The sequence below is a fragment of the Antedon mediterranea genome, chromosome 10 (assembly GCF_964355755.1).
Source record: "Antedon mediterranea chromosome 10, ecAntMedi1.1, whole genome shotgun sequence".
Taxonomy (NCBI): Eukaryota; Metazoa; Echinodermata; class Crinoidea; order Comatulida; family Antedonidae; genus Antedon; species Antedon mediterranea.
The window spans coordinates 16,368,966-16,386,954 of NC_092679.1; the positions used below are offsets into that span (position 1 = coordinate 16,368,966).

Sequence of the window (17,989 nt, forward strand, 5' to 3'; positions counted from 1 at the left end):
ACAAAGAAAAGTCTACACCTGCATAATATGCAAATAAACTAGTGGCATATCTAGGAATTCTGACTTGCATAAAAAACTAATTTCTCAATGGTTCTAATCTAGATACAGGAAGTTTCTCTTCTAGATTAAAAAAATGTTATGCAACTGTAGTTCACAATTTTTATTTCATTATCACCTTTTACAAAACATTTTTATAATTAAAATATTAAAAAAACAAAACAATTAAATATAATATAAATTGAACATTGGAAAATAACAATGTAAACAAATTATATTAACGTCATTTGACAATATTGATGGCATCGTTATACATATAGAAGACAAAGTAAAATATAAAATTTGGTGGTATTATAAAAGACTGGTAGTCGTATCATTTTTATTTATTTATTTTTTTATATATTTGGGCAAATCGCCAAGGATAACCATAAGCAAATTCATGACCCTTCTTAAAGGTGGCAATCCTGTTCACAAGAAAAACATACACAGTATGCTCTACATAAACAAAGTCTTATTTTTTGGGAGTGGAGATATAAACATTAGAAAAAATCCTCACACTGACAGGACTTGAACCCAGGACCCTTGGATTGGTAGCCAAGCCACCATCCACAACTGCATTTAAAACCGACTTTAGCCAATTTTAGTTAAAGATGTATTGTCCCCGAAAACATGACAAATATTTATGAATAGTTCTAGTTAATATAGCAAAAAAGCTTGCTCATTAAAAAGACAAACAGTTGAATTTCAGTATTTTAAAAATTAAATTACGGTTTGATTAGGTAAATATTTTTTTTTTTTTTATCCAATTGAGTGAAAACTACTGTGTTACATTAAAATGGCTAAAACTGTTTTCAATCATTATTTCAAGGGGACAATATATCTTTAAAAATAATAATTGTATAAAAGTAATATTTCATGGTATATAAAATAAATCTTTAAAATAAAATACTCTTAAGAAAAATAAACGATATAAAATAATCTTAACATAGCCTCTTGAGTGTATTCCTCTCATAAAAACATTTAACATGTGTACAAATCTATCATATAACATAGAAAAGTATAATAAAAAGTGTGTAAAGCAGTGCAGTAGTAGTAATAATATCATACAAAGTTGATACCTATATAAAAAATCTGTGCTACTCAACAAACAATGCAATTTATAAAACAACTACCCCCTCCCTCAATTAATATTTTAATAAATATATTTTAATTCTGTAATAAAAAATACTATTGAATTTAGCACAAACATAGTTCCACTTCAACATCTCAACCACAAAATCTGAAATAGTTTCTTTATTGATATTATATTGAAAATATAGGCCTATCTCAGAAAACATAACTTTACTCGTACAACTCTTTCATAACAAAATATATTCACTATTACATTATCTAATAGCTGTAGGGTAAGTCTCATGTCTCGGGTCCATTCTATAGTCGCCATACAGATAGACTACTACACCAGTACTTCTATGAATGGATGACTAGTTGGTGACAAGAACGCTAGTTGGTCATACCCAGTACTGATTTTACGATCATTCGGGAAAACACCTCACAACGTGGCACCTAAACTTGCACAAATGACTACCCGTTTTTTCCAGTTTCACAGCAACCATGCTGCCAGGTTTCTTTTCTGCTGACTGTTCCCTTTAGGAGATTTATTAGGCCACTATAGCCAAGTATTAACTGCAACTCACAGGCTAAACCCAAGGGCCCCAGAGCTTAAGGAACTACTGTACTCAGAGTTGCTCCACTAGGTGACAGTAGTGGAGTAACAGCTATGAGCACTCACAGGCTAAACCCAGGGGCCCAGAGCTTAAGCAACTACCTACTGTAGAGTCGGAAGGCCTTGCCCCTGCCCTACGCCACTGGGTGACAGCAGTGGAGTACCGGCTTTGAGCGCTCACAAGCTAAACCCAGGGGCCGTAGAGCTTATGGAAATACCCAGAGTTGCAGGGCCTTTCCTCCTGCGTTACGCCACTGGGTGACAGCTCTATTCTACACTTCTATGTTAGGGTCAGATGGGTTGCCTTGTTTTATAAGTATATCCTCTTGCTTCCACTTAGGTTTCTCTGTCCTTGTGTGCCAGACATAAACCTGTGAAAGAATTAATCATAATAATTATATTTTGATAAAACCATTGACCTACTTTAACAAATCCCAATTTATATTAAAAAGGAATACTTTAGCAATAAATAAGCCTACAATATGTGTTAACTAATTCTGAAAAAAGCTAAATAATAAAAGCTTTAATTTAGTAATTAATAATAATATTAATATTTATTTGGTCAACAATGAAGTGAGCATAGGCTAAAGCCCAAACAGATTTTGCACTTACTCCATATAATTTGTTTAACTAATCTTGAAAGTTTACAAATATTTGTTGAAATATTAAAACCATTTATTTAGTCATATATAAAAGCTTACAATTTATTATAATTAAATTCAAAATAATATTGAAAATTGAATATTTATTGTTGATTATCAATTCAAGCCCATTTTATTGTTTTTAGCATTACAAAGAAAGTTATTGTATTAAAATATTCAATTTTTAAATCAATGCTATACTCTCAATGAATTATGCTGCAATACTTCATCAGTGATGAAAACAGACAGTCAACTGTGAAAATGATTTGTGTTTTAACGAAGTGACAATAATGTTTAGTTCCATAAGGAATATAAACTAATTTATTCTGAACAATTTAGAAAAAAATGGATACCCTATATCCTTAATTTGCATATTTCAGCTAATTTACATGTTTTTATTAATGTGCGACTGTGGTGTAATTTGTAGAATATCATCTCCACATCATAAGAGCTTTGTTTGCAATTTGTTTGACTTTAAATGCTAGATTGCCTGACTATACCTGATATATAGAAAAATACTGTATATAGCGGCCATTTTGGTTTTATGGACATTAACCTAATTTCTTCAACTCCATTTTTAATATGTTGTTCTGATAGGCCTTTAGAGATATTTACCACAAAAATAAATTCTGTTCTAATTTTGTCTAGGTATGCCCATTTTTTTTGCTACATTGACCGGACTATTGGGAAGCAACAAAGTCTCCTAGTAATAGTGGTGTCCTCTGAATAGGGGTTGGTCATAGTGCTAAACCTATATTGCCCCTTGTTCGGTTCACAGAACTCAACAGAGGGCTTCTACTGTACTGTAGTTAGTTACAAGATTACAATTAAACTACATCTTTTACCAGCTAAATTAATAGCTTTACAGACAGGCAAATAAAATCTGTCATATAGGATGTCCTTATACTATAGATTCCTATCAAACAGAAATGCTACAACAACTAATGAATTACCTTTGTGCATAGGCCAGCCTTGGGCTCCAAATCCTCCATCTTTACTATTTTTATAAGGTAAGAAGACTCTATATAACCCCTTGGTGCTTTGATGTCAAACCTAGCCTCAGAATTCTGTTGTACCAGGAGTAGATTGATTGCAAAGCCTGCCATATCAATTGCAAACGGTCGTTCTGGTTTCCAAGCTGTGTACCATGCATAAACCTTCTGTTCCGCATTCACTAGAGGGCGCTCAAACTTTAGACCACCAACGATACCGACTGGCCATACAGATACTGTTTGTGTGTTTCTCATCTGTATGTTGAAACAAAAAGAGTGAATAACTATTATAAAAAAATAATCAGGGCGTCAATACTGATATATTGGCTATGGTTATGAATGCCTTGATAAAATAAACTATTTTTTCCAGCCATGAAACGCATCATGTAAAAATAAAAATAAAAATATTTTATTTACCTCATGAAAAATCTGTAAATCATATGTATTGTCATCATCAGCAAAATAAACTACACCGGGTTCTTTATTGGCGTCAACGTTTTTCACCAACCAATCAATTGCAAGGTTACGCTGTTCTACACCTCTGGGTTTTAACCAACTCGGATCGTTCTCACCAAGTTGATAGTATTGTGGCGTTTTTGTATTCAAGTGCGTAAAAACTACTCCGGATCTTTCCAAAAATTTCGCAACCAGAGGTGTTTTATTCTCCGAGTCTTCTACGACTATCCAGTGAAGGTTTTTTATATGTAGGAAAGTTTGCGATAACCGTGTCAACTCAGCTTTTTGTACATGCCTTGTATACGTTGGAGTGATGGCGTATATAGTTGGCAAATCATCATCCGTAATTTGCGATATATAATCTACCGCATACGGATATTGTCTTCTTAACGTAGTTTGTAAAAAATCAAGTCTTTTTGAAATAAAATTAATATTCTTTTCTTTGGCTTCTAGTTCATTCATTTGTCTTTTATACTCATCATTAATTTCTTTAGCAAGTCCCGTTTTTTGGTGTTCAACATTTTGACAATTAAAACCTGAAAGAAATTACAGTTGATGATTTTAATTCATGCATATCATAGATTTTGTGATAAAAAATGTGATGTGCCCATATATGAACATTATGATGTCATATCACTACCATATTTGGACATATCACTACCATATTTAGGCACATCATCACACTTTTGTTTTTCAAACTAGTTTGATAGTGTAGACAGAGCTTTAGAGTGCAAATCAGAATGTTACTAGAGACCTATGACCCGGGCCTCTATACACGAAAACACCCACATTCAAAACCATCGACCATCAAAAGTGTGCAAGAAAACTGTCCACTACCAGTGGGAAAGATCTGTCACACAGGCTGAGACAACTGGCATGAATAGGAATTTGCTCATGATAAATTTACTTGCGTGCAGAGATGGTAAAACATTGTGATATTGAGTGAATGATGTAGTTCTACTACTGTTGAGTGGTCATTGGATGGCAGACAAGATTTTTTATTAGGAAGGAATTTGTATATTTCTTCTAGCCAAATTGTCCTATTGTCCTAATCAGCTCGTAGCTCATTAAATCTACGCATGTGTGCATTTTTAAAAAGTGGCAATTTTTCTGACACAACATTGTGGAATTAAGATAATAGTGTGACAATGGGTAAGACCATGCTGACCAATCAAATGTCTGTGTCAGAACCAACAATTTAAATGCATATACAATCATTCAAACCTGAAATAGGAAGCTTTTGTTGCTTACTAGAGCCTGAAAAGATTTTGTGTAAAAACGAAAATAATTGTATTATTATTAACGATAAATAGATATTAAATAGGCCTATTTATTAAACCATAGAGATATTATAGTGAACAATATCTCTATGATTAAACTCTGAGGCTAGCTAAGCTAAGCAAACAAATAAAAAAATATAAAAAGTGAAATGATTAATAACAATATAATTATTTTATTTACTATATCAAGGCGAAGTTTTAAAAGAAAATTAGGCCTAATCTAGGGCTAGGCCTACAATCCAGTATGGTATCGCATAACCCGACACGCCAACAGGGGCAGTTGGTGTGGCGTCTGGTGGCATATAGGCCTAGACCTACACAAGAACGAGAAGCTCGGTTAGCCTAGCCTAAAATATTTATATTTTACATTTGGCTAACGTGTTTTTAGAAATTTAAACATACCGATATTCATGACCATCATAAGAAATCCGATCAACGAGGAGCACATACAGAGAATCAATAACTTATGAAATATGCCTCTACTCATTTCTGTTATTCTTGCCACGCACGGTGTATTCAAAGAAATGGAAAGTCACGCATGACAAAACATGACAAATAATAAAGGAAGTACGCCATCAACGGTATTTTATTAAAAGGGGAAACCCCTAATTTCCCTCCGCGTTACGTTAACCACGCCCACCTTTCTGTGTATCAACTTTTACGACAAACTTTTTATTTTTTAAACAAAGATAGTACCATAATCATCCACAATCAAGTCTAAAATAACTTTTATATCTTTAAAATAAAAATCATATAGGTCTATGTGCATTCATATTAATTATTATATAAAACATCTTTCTCATAATCATGGATAAATCATAAATATAGCACAGTAATCGTTCACATAGAAGTTATGATTTCATTTCATTTCATTATTTATTTGGTCTATTTAAGTATATACAAAAGAAAAAAAACTGAAATTTGGGAGACCAGGGTCAACCTAAGTGAACTTAATCACTGTAGCTGAGCCGGTTGATCTATTTATAGGCTAATTACATGACTTGGAAATACTAAATAATATTGTAAACCTTGAATTTATTTGTTAACGTTTTAATAGCACGTCATTTGATAAATTTAGGTTCATATGGCGATCACGATGGATCAGTAGAATCATGCAGCTAGTGATAATCAACGGTTACAATTGGTATATTGTTTTATTTTAACAATCGAATCAAGGCAAAAACAAACAGGATAACCATAGAGCTTGTACGGATGAAAACGGCACTGTTTATCACAAACGCATTTGAAGCGATAAGATCCCGATAAAACAAAGCGGAATCCTTTGGGGTACGAGGTCTGTCTGGGTCATCAAAGTCCACGTGGTGTAGACCAAATCGTTGACTGTAACCTGACGCCCATTCAAAGTTGTCCATCAAAGACCAAGCAAAGTAGCCCACAACGTTTACTTCATCTATCTTGATTGCTGTCAAGAAAATTACGGTATGTTACGTTAAGGCAAAAATCACACAGAGTCGCACGGCCAGGCCCGACGAGTAGAGAAAAGAAGAGAGAAAATTTTGCCGGAGAAAATTAAACATGTTTACTGTTCTCGCGACGACCTAAAAATTACGACCGACGCTATCTGAAGAGGACTCGTCTCGTTGGGAGATTCAACTAGAACGAAACGTAAGCCGCAACGTAAGCCGCAACGGAAGCGAATTTATCACAAGGAACGGTTCGAATAATCCATCGCTTGGATTGGTCAATTTGCTTGCGTTGCGACTTACGCCATTTTGCGTTGCATTCTAGTGGGAACCAATCTTTAGACAGCACCGACGAGAAAAACGTTTTGTTGAACCTCGCCGCATTCCATAATTATACGCCGGGCTTTTAATTAAATAATCGCTATCCAATCGGATTTGAACCACACCATAAACGCATTTTAAGCTTGGTTCTCACTAGGACGTAACGCAAGGACGTCAACGCAAGCGTGTTGATCAATGACAAGTGACAGTTCGAATAATCCATCGCTTGTGATTGGTCAACTCACTTACGTTGCGTTACGTCCTTGTCTTGCGTCTCTAGTGGGAACCAAACATTAGTGGTCTAATGGTACGATGTCTGCATATCAAGCAGAAGATGGTTTTTGTACCGTCTAAAGGCCAACTCAGACTCGTCGGTGCTGTCTGAGTTGCAACGCGACGAGACGAGTCGTCTTGAATTGACAGCGCACATCACACGAAGACGGTTCTTCAGTAACTTGTTATTTTACTCTACACCTCACTCAATAATAGGTCAAGACAGAATGAAAGTAAAATAAGAGCATATTGGAAAATGACAAAAATCTACCTAATCTCAAGATTTACCTTTCAGAACCTCATTCAAATATGCAGAGTAATACGTAATTCTATCACTATCGTCAAGGATCTGTTCATACGGGGTTGAAACACCGTTTTCGGTGATGAATATTTCCGGATCGTCGTATTCTGTTTTCACCCAGTTAAGAAGCTCCCGCAACCCCCATGGTGCAGGTCTCAACCACTCTGAAGCAGATTTAGGCCAGTCGTCGGGTTGAAAGCGATAGACATCCTAGAAAGATCAAGTAAATATTATATATTTAACGTACATAAACCAACCATGATACTGTGATTAACTATTCGATATACTCGATAATGATATTATGATGGTTAGCGTTTATAATACCACATTACGATTTCATATTTAACTAAATATGTTTGGATAAACACCTGATCGCTCTCATAATTAACCTCTGACGTCGGACTCTCGTGGTATCTGCATACGGTAGTCGTGTACGCATTTAGTCCGAAGAAGTCATGGGTGCCTTTGATGTATTCGACTTCTTCATCGGTGAAACTAGGGAGCCGGGATTCATTTAAGCCTTGTGCTATACTTTTCATGTCTACTTGACTTCGCATTTGAGCAGGATAATCACCTTTGAAAATTGGGTGGGCATACCTACGTCGTAACAAAAAGAAAATTATAATAGTATTTGTAATTAATTGTATGATCGCATTTACCTAACCGATACACGTCACGAGCGGTATCACGTCTAGTAAAGTTAAACATTCTGCATTATCGTGTATTCTGACAGTAACATTCATCCCATATGGATACTGGGGTAGAGAGAGATCATTTAGAGGGTTAGACTTACTGTAGGAGTTCGATGCTATGGTATGGGACTGTCGTCGCGAACGATACTGCAGGATGTTAACCTCGCCAGACGTGGTAGGCCTACCATACGAGAATCGGTAGTCATTGCTTGCTCTGTATTGTCTATACTCAATCATATGCCTAACTAAAATCAACTCACCAACCAGCGGTGAACTGCATATAACGAATGGCAGCATCGACGTCCTCTTGCTTGGTTGCGTCTTCTGGCATCCCATAGTCAGTGCTCAAAGTAATAGAAATTTTACCTCCGTACGAATATTTTTTATGGTAAGTATGGTACGCCTCAGCATGAGCCTTGATGATAGTGTGCGCTGCCCTATAAGGAGCATACCCTGGGTCGTTAATTCCAGGGGCGAAGACAGCTATGCCATACCCGAGCCATGTCACGACATATGGCTCGTTGAAAGTGATCCAGTAGCCAACTCTATCACCAAAACGGTCGAAGCACAAATCTGCGTAGTCGTTGAATATGTCGACCAGTGTTTCGTTTTCCCATCCACCGATGTCTTGCAGCGCTTGCGGCAGATCCCAATGGTACAAAGTGACCATAGGTTGAATATCAGCATCAAGCAATGCATCTATCAACTTACTATAGTAACTTATGCCCGCTTCATTCACATTATCTATCAATCCACTGGGTAGAATACGCGGCCAAGAAATGGAGAATCGGTAGAATTTTACATTCATATCCTTCAGAATCTTGACGTCTTCTAAGTAGTTGTTGTAGCTGTCACAGGCGACGTCTCCATTTTCATCATTATAGATCTTTCCAGGTGTATGGGCAAATACATCCCATATGCTAGGCCCCTTGTTATCGGCATCCCATCCACCTTCTATTTGGTAGGCAGACGTAGCTGAACCCCAGATGAAGTCTTCAGGAAATGAGTCGTAGTACACAGCATCTCTCTCAGGATCATTAAAAACTTCTGGATAATAATAGTCTGCCGCGTAAGCTATTGAAATGAAACAGAGGATGGCGGGAAAACGCAACATAGTTAGTAGTGTAGATCGACGCTGGTGTGTAGATCATACGACGATGATGATCAAGCATCAAAGTCACCATGGACTTGAACCACCAGTTTAATCATTAGCTGGCTAATTTGTTTATATTTCTTATCTACGTGTGTGCACACTTTATGAACGATCTTTGCTACACCTATATTGTTGTTTGAACTGTAATATTTAGACGGGTACTTGTGATATAACCCTATAGATACATTTGATTGATTGATTGTTTGTTGAAGGGCATGCACTGAATACGTGTAAGAAACTAAACATCCTACACAGGAGTTTTCAATGTATTTATCAATTTCAATGACATATATCATTTTGAACTTGATAAGTTATCTACGTGGAAATAACGTTAATATTGCGTTTATGCAAACTTTCTATTTGATTTTAATAATTTCGTTATTTCATTCAACGCCACTGTTTAAATTACGTCTATGCAAGCTTTCTATTCAACTATTGCGTTATATCAACGTTTTGAGGTTGAATCGACGCTAGCATTTATTTAAGTTTATGCAAACTTATTCAACTAAACAATGTGTTATTTCAACGTTATCGTTTTGACGTTGAATCAACACTAGAATTTATTTACGTTTATGGAAACTTATTAAAGTAAACAATTGTGTTATTTCAACGTCACCATTTATTTAAACGTTAAATCACCCACCGTTTAAATTACGTCTATGCAAACTATTCACACAATTGCGTTATTTCAACATTGTTGTGAATCAACGCTAGAATTTATTTACGTTTATGCAAACTGATTAAACTAAACAATGCGTTATTTCGACGTCACCGTTTTGACGTTGAATCAACTGTACAATCTATTTACGTTAATACAAACTTTAATTTTCAATATACTCCATTTACATGTACGTCATATCAACGTTTGGAAATAACGTTCAGTATATAAAGAGGAGTTAATTTCGACACCGGGAAGTTTATATAATAAGTGACTAATTTACGATTTTACTAAAGGGAATGGTTGAGGCCATTTACACAGACGATCGGTAACGGTAATAGTTTCTATGTTATTCCTTATGACCAATTACACAAAATGCGGAGCGGACGGGCGGTTTCCGCCCAGGATAAATACAGATTCTACGTAGAACATTCAACGCGGTTTTCCGCATACCGTTACCGCTCGTCGGTGTAAATTGGCCTTTATACGTTCGACGTTTTAGCGATCGATAACAACAGTTATTCATCTCCAATTTATCAACTACATAAACACCATTAAACGCTCTTATCAATCTGCGTATTGATAAAATATTTACATAAATCCTTCAAACTTTAACAACAGTGTTGTTAAGCCGCAAATACGAGTCGCCATACAGTCGATGATAAAGTATACGACAGTGTGTAATTTTGACTGTGTGAGATCAAAGCATTTACCATGGCATGGAAAGGTGTAGTAGTGATTCTATCTCTGGTAATTGCCAGCATAAGCTCGCAAGAGGAACCAGAATATGTATATCCAGATGTCTTCAATGATCCTGAAAGAGATGCCTTCCATTACGGAACTTTTCCAGAAGGTTTTGCATGGAGTTCTGCAACTTCATCCTATCAGATAGAAGGGGCATGGGACGCTGACGGTAAAGGGGAAAGCATATGGGATAGATTTGCCCACGAGGGAGGACATGTGTATAACAACGATACTGGAGACGTTGCCTGCGATAGCTACAACAATATTGAGGAAGATGTTAAAATGATTAAGGCAATGGGTCTTGGGTATTATCGATTCTCTTTTTCCTGGCCACGAATTCTGCCAGACGGAACTATTAACAATATCAATGCAAAAGGTGTGGAATATTACAGCAATCTGATAGACGCACTCCTTGTAGAGTGCATTACTCCGATGGTTACTCTTTACCATTGGGATTTACCACAGGCGTTGCAAGACGTCGGCGGCTGGGCGAATGAAACCATTGTAGACCACTTCAACGACTATGCCGATTTCTGCTTTAAAACATTTGGCACGCGTGTTAAATTCTGGATTACATTCAACGAGCCATGGATCGTGTCAATGTTGGGTTATGGTGCTGGCAGCTTTGCCCCTGGTATTGTAGAGCCTGCAATCACCGTATATGTTGTTACACACAATATAATCAAATCACACGCTACATCATGGCATAATTATGATGATAATTATAGATCTTCGCAAAAGGGGAAGATTGGGATCACGTTGAATTCGGACTTTTTCGAACCCTTCACAAAAAGTCAAGCGGATGTCGATGCTGCCGAGAGGGGCCTTCAGTTCCAAATAGGTTGGTTCGCTCATCCTATCTTTAAAGATGGCGACTACCCTCAAGTTATGAAGGAAAACGTTGCTTATAAGAGTGCAATGCAGGGTTATCCAAAATCACGTTTACCAGAGTTTACTGATGATGAGAAGGAGTACATAAAAGGCACAACTGATTTCTTCGGTCTTAACCATTACACTTCCGTATATACAATAAACGTTACAACCGATACTACTGACGGTGCTTACTGGACAGACCAAAACATTGCCACATGGAAGGACGAAGCGTGGCCGCGTTCGGGATCTACGTGGCTTCAAGTTGTTCCTTGGGGAATCAGACGTCTGCTAAACTGGATAGATAACGAGTATGACGGGATACCGATTTACGTCACAGAAAACGGTGTATCAACGGCAGATGTGTTCGAGATTGACGACGTCATCAGGCAGAAATATTACCGATCATACATCAATGAAGTCTTGAAAGGTATCAGAAACACAACTTTTAAAGATTCTAACCGTATAGATTAATGACCATTCACATGGAAGAATCTACTAGACCCGGCGAAGATTTACCAGAAAATCCATGAGTTTGCAAGATAACGACATACTAGAATAAATGGTCTTGCTAAATTGCTTAGGTCATGGACCTTCTGAAGTAATGGGGTATGGTTCTTCCGAAGCAATTTGTCATAGAAAACTATTTCTAAAAATGTCTTCTTTTTTTCTTACAGCTATTGACATCGACGGATCAAACGTGAAGGGGTACACAGCATGGTCACTGATGGACAACTTCGAGTGGGCATCTGGATACAGTGAGAGGTTCGGTATGCATTACGTTGATTTCAACGACCCAAACCGGAAAAGAACTCCTAAAAACTCTACTATCATTTATGCAAAGATCGTTGCTGACAATGGATTTCCAAAGGATGACGACACGAGTGATGGTGCACGATTTACTGGGTGTGTTCAACTTGTGGTATTAGCTGTTATCTATTCACTACTTTCACGTGTATTTTATTGATAACCCCTATCTAAATAGCAGCAATACTTTCTCCAACTATATAAGACAAATTGTCAACTAAAACGAGATAAAACTACATTTCTATTTAATCAATATTTTAATAGTTTAGCTTATTTCTCAACAATGTTTTAATCAGGGAAGAGTGAAACTTTTAATTTCAATCTTAGTCTCCTGGTTTTAATAAAAAACGAAAAATTGAATATTATTATGACCTCACGAATTTATTCGCGATTAATGATCAGTGTTGTTTAAATGTGCTTTTAGAACTACGAATAAACATATTTAAATTGACGTGTTTAGTGATAAACATTAAATTGAATTCTAAACAGGTTTGAACCAAATTAAAATCTACGCCGGGGCTAGCTGGGAATGATGCAAACGTTGACCTTTTCCCCTAAGAAATTAAGATTTAATGTTTCTTCTGAAATGCTAATTAAGAAAAATATCAAATTAACCATTTAACTGTAATATATATTTTAGTTTGTAATAGGCCTACTTAACAGTTTGTATATTAGTCATTCAAAAAGTATTTTCGTGCGAAAGAACAATTGATTAATAGGCCTACTGTACAATAATAATAATAGGCCTACTGTACAATAATAATAATAGGCCTACTGTACATTAATAATAATAATAGGCCTACTGTACAATAATACGGCTTCACCACGTTGAAACACCGGTTCTCGTCAGATCACCGAAGTTAAGCAACGTTGGGCCTGGTTAGAGCTTTGATGGGAGACCATCTGGGAATATCGGGTGCTGTATATGGAGCTGGGGTCTCGTTAGGCATTTGAAATCAGCACTGCTGACTCTTGTGGCAGCCCCTGCATCTAGTATCTGCCTCAGACGTATTGGCTTATGCCTTTCCTCTGGTCAAGGTGGGCACTGGACGAGACAAGCCCTTGATCAATGTTAGGACCAACCAAGGTGCTTTAAACAGTCCTGGCTTTGTTTGTATCAAACCTGTTAGTAGGCCTAACAATAAATTAAATTGATGCATCATATTCCGTCTATGTTATGACCATTATGTTATTTGTTTACATCCTTCGGTATTGTAGAACACAATGAATAATATTCAGTGAAGATATCACTTCATACATTTATATACATATAGTGGTGTATAATAATTGGGGTAACAAACGTCACCGATTATTTAATTTCACAATCCGATCGACGTTAATTTGACGTGCGCTATAATTACATTCAGTTTGTGTTTTTCTTTGAAAACGTACTCGCGTATCGGATACACGACGCCTGTTTCCATACGTTTCTTCTCTAGATCGTCCTTATGCTATTTGTTTTATGTATCCAGATCTTATTGGTTGAATTGTACTCTCAAACTGGCTATACAATTTTGTTTAGTTTTCAGTTAAGCAACATTAGAGTGCAAGCCTAAACGATATATTTTAAAGTTGAATTTTGAGGGAAAAAAGTTTAGATTGTCATTTGCTTTTTTCTAAAAAGGAGCTTCAATCAATTCAAACTGAATTTTGACCAATCACACCAGGTTCCTTAATCACGCACATGCTGCATGATCTATCAACACGTAGGCGCGCCTACTGTACATAGTCAACATTAATGGTCTTTGGATCAGAAGATGTTGACAGAGATATCTTTCTTTTGCATTATGTTTGTGCATGCAGCATATTGCACAAATTGATACAAAGTTCATATCAACACCCAACAATCACAATGTTGTCTGTCGATAATCAATTAAAAACGCTTTGTCATAGTAGGCGGAAGATGATGGAGATTTTTTTCGATTTCGTTAATCAAAGTCCAAGCATCGCACATCCTGACTACCCAGTAGTTCAGTCCGTACCGTACGCAATATCATCAAGGTCGGCGTTTTAGTAGTAGGCGGCAGTTTTGCATTATCATTGATCGTATTAATAAACATTGTATAAATTTGCACTAATTGGACAAGGTTAAGGACACATAGTCTAGGTCGTCTAGGTTACGCCCAAAACCATCCCCTGTTTAAAAAAAAATAAAATGTTTTGTTTAATATGCCATTTTAATGTCACTTAACATGAATACCAGATTATTAAGAAATTGTGAACGTAATAAAATGGAATGTGATTTATGATACTGCATAACACTTTCTTAACTCGGATAGTAAATATTGACAGTGCCAGATAGTGTATTAAGTAACTGAGTTTGACTGTGTGAGGTCAAAGCATTCACCATGGCATGGAAAGGTGTAGTAGTGATTCTATTTTTGGAAAATGTTGTCTGTCGATAATCACATTCAAAACGCTTTGTCATAGTAGGTGCAAGATGATCAGAGATTTTTTTTCGATTTCGTTAATTTCGCCGCGACTACTCAGTAGTCCATTCAGTAGGCGATATCATCAAAGTCGGCGCTTTAGTAGTAGGCGGCAGTTTTGCATTATCATTTATCGTATTTGCAATAATTGGACACAGTTACGGACACGCCCAAAACCATCTCCTGGAAAAACAATTGTTTAGGCCTAAATGTTTTTGTTGAATATGCCATTTTAATGTTACATAATAATTATTTACTTAGACCAAAAATTGGATAGAAACAAAGTATTTATTGGCTTGCAATTTAAAGCAAAAAGAGTTAATTTGATTTCTGGTTGAATTAATTGTGTCTTTTTATAAGTGAAAACTTTATTTTTCTACCGAAGTGATTACCTCTATCAAAACTGCGAAATGGCCTATTGAAAATCTAGTTTTGTTTATCTTCATTTTTTATGATTTTGGGTAAATTACATCTTTAATCTATTTTATAATAAATAGTTTGGTCATCCATTGAAAACGTTGCCATAATATTTATAAAAAATCGGTAAAACGCTACCTATTAGCCATTTAAACAACATACTTTTGTTATGCTCTATATTTTTTCTCCTTCGTTTTTGACTTATATTTTGTTTATTGTTTTATCATGCTTTTTCTTTTATATATTTCTGCATACTTGTTTTGTAGGGTCCCTCATGAGACAAGCTTATGCTTCTAGTGCGGGCCCCAATTGTTGTTGTCATAATAATAACTGAATAAATGTATATGACTGAATGAACTGAACTGAAAAAGCTAATTAGCCAAATATTGAAAATCTATTACGAAACATGAAATCCACTGACAGCCATTTCTATAATTAAAGACGAGATCATGAATACCAGTTTACTAAGAAATTGTGAACGTAATAGAATTAAATGGGATTTATGATACTTACATAACACTTATCAACAACGCCACTCGAATTAGTAAATATTGACAGTGTCAGGTACGTGTAGGCCCTATTAGGGTAGTGTTATAAATTACTAAGTCTGACTCTGCATGAAGTTAAAACATTCACCATGGCATGGAAAGGTGTAGTAGTGATTCTATCTCTGGCAATTGCCTGCATAAACTCTCAAGAGGAACCAGAATATGTATATCCAGATGTCTTCAATGATCCTGAAAGAGATGCCTTCCATTACGGAACTTTTCCAGAAGGTTTTGCATGGAGTTCTGCAACTTCATCCTATCAGATAGAAGGGGCATGGGACGCTGACGGTAAAGGTGAAAGCATATGGGATAGATTTGCCCACGAGGGAGGACATGTGTATAACAACGATACTGGAGACGTTGCCTGCGATAGCTACAACAATATTAAGGAAGATGTTAAAATGATTAAGGCAATGGGTCTTGGGTATTATCGATTCTCCCTTTCTTGGCCACGAATTCTGCCAGACGGAACTATTAACAATATCAATGCAAAAGGTGTGGAATATTACAGCAATCTGATAGACGCACTCCTTGTAGAGTGCATTACTCCGATGGTTACTCTTTACCATTGGGATTTACCACAGGCGTTGCAAGACGTCGGCGGCTGGGCGAATGAAACCATTGTGGACCACTTCAACGACTATGCCGATTTCTGCTTTAAAACATTTGGCACACGTGTTAAATTCTGGTTAACTTTCAACGAGCCGTGGATCGTCACGCTTCTGGGATATGGAGATGGTTCTTTTGCTCCTGGTATCGCAGATCCCGCAATAACCGTATACGTTGTAACACACAATATAATCAAATCACACGCTGCAGCATGGCATACGTATGATGACAATTATAGATCTTCCCAAAAGGGGCAGGTTGGAATCACGCTGAATTCGGACTTTATCGAACCTGCCGACAGGTCCAATCCAGAGGACGTCGCAGCCGCTGATAGATGTCTTCAGTTCCAAGTAGGTTGGTTCGCACATCCTATCTACGTAGATGGCGACTACCCTCAAGTTATGAAGGAGTATATTGCTGAAAAAAGCGCAATGCAGAATTATACCAAATCGCGTCTACCAGAATTTACTGATGAAGAGAAGGCATATATAAAAGGCACGGGTGACTTCTTTGGACTCAACCATTATTCATCTGTGTATGCCGTAAACGTGGTAACGAATACCGACACGGGGAACTACTGGACAGACCAAGACATTGGTTCCTGGAAGGATGAATCCTGGCCTGGTTCGGCATCATCATGGCTTAAAGTCGTTCCTTGGGGAATCAGACGTTTGCTAAAATGGATACACGACGAGTACGACGGAATACCGACTTACGTCACAGAAAATGGTATATCAACCGAAGATGTGTTCGACCTGAATGACGTCAGCAGACAGAAATATTACCGATCTTACATCAATGAAGTGTTGAAAGGTAAGCATAAAGTATTTAAATTAATATAACAATAGTCATTTTAAACTGCGTGAATTTTACTATCTATGATAACAAGACCTATGTCACACCAACGATCATATACAGTACTGCCGCTTTTGTCAGAGAATTTTATCCCAGAGAGCGTAGGCTCAGAATATATTTCAGAAAATTCCCAAACCGTATAGATAGCATTGAACAAAATGGGTTTTAGGCCAGAAAATATTATTTCCTTATCTTACAGCTATTGACATCGACGGATCAAACGTTAAGGGGTACACAGCATGGTCACTGATGGACAACTTCGAGTGGGCATCTGGCTACAGTGAGAGGTTCGGTATGCATTACGTTGATTTCAACGACCCAAACCGGAAAAGAACTCCTAAAGAATCTACTATCATGTATGCAAAGATCGTTGCTGACAATGGATTTCCAAAGGAAGACGACACGAGCGATGTTGGACGATTTACTGGGTGTATTACTCTTGTAATTTCAGCTGCTATATATTCACTACTTTCTCACATAATGTACTGATTCAAATTCAAATTGTAACCATTTCTCTACATTAGGAAAGAATTTTCTATACAAAGAAATTCCTCCCTTATTCTATTGCAGTTAATATTATTTTCTTTACAACAACGTTTTTAGTTTTTTCAATGTAAAATAGAAATTTATGAATAATCAGTTTTATAAAGTAATAAAAATGTACAGTAGTTCCAACTGACAAATATTTTTGACCTAGTCCTTAATTAATGTAAAAAAAAAATCTTTTAGAATAATAAATAAAACAATGGTTGTTGAAAAATTGTCTCTTATTTATTTGCTTTTAACTACAACACCACCC

General features: G+C 36.5%; 3 protein-coding genes and 1 pseudogene across 3 annotated transcripts; 2 read left to right on the plus strand and 2 right to left on the minus strand.

The window, feature by feature from the left end:
• Positions 1-292: 292 nt before the first annotated feature.
• On the minus strand, positions 293-4,271 carry LOC140061129 (galactosylgalactosylxylosylprotein 3-beta-glucuronosyltransferase 3-like). The gene is made up of 3 exons (XM_072107584.1): positions 3,771-4,271; positions 3,315-3,608; positions 293-2,091 (listed from the first exon to the last, which is right to left on the minus strand). The coding sequence occupies exons 1-3, from the start codon at positions 4,269-4,271 to the stop codon at positions 1,993-1,995; spliced, it is 894 nt and encodes a 297-aa protein (XP_071963685.1). The 3' UTR covers positions 293-1,992.
• LOC140061128 (myrosinase 1-like) lies at positions 4,208-9,214 on the minus strand. The gene is made up of 5 exons (XM_072107583.1): positions 8,361-9,214; positions 7,777-8,005; positions 7,396-7,618; positions 5,492-6,512; positions 4,208-4,345 (listed from the first exon to the last, which is right to left on the minus strand). Exons 1-4 carry the CDS (start codon positions 9,212-9,214, stop codon positions 6,244-6,246), a joined length of 1,575 nt encoding a protein of 524 aa, XP_071963684.1. The 3' UTR covers positions 4,208-4,345; positions 5,492-6,243.
• Positions 9,215-10,625: 1,411 nt separating this feature from the next.
• LOC140061126 (lactase/phlorizin hydrolase-like) lies at positions 10,626-17,819 on the plus strand. The gene is made up of 4 exons (XM_072107580.1): positions 10,626-11,955; positions 12,203-12,415; positions 15,877-17,148; positions 17,390-17,819. The coding sequence occupies exons 1-4, from the start codon at positions 10,626-10,628 to the stop codon at positions 17,677-17,679; spliced, it is 3,105 nt and encodes a 1,034-aa protein (XP_071963681.1). The 3' UTR covers positions 17,680-17,819.
• On the plus strand, positions 13,143-13,260 carry LOC140061408 (5S ribosomal RNA; annotated as a pseudogene).
• Positions 17,820-17,989: the final 170 nt, after the last annotated feature.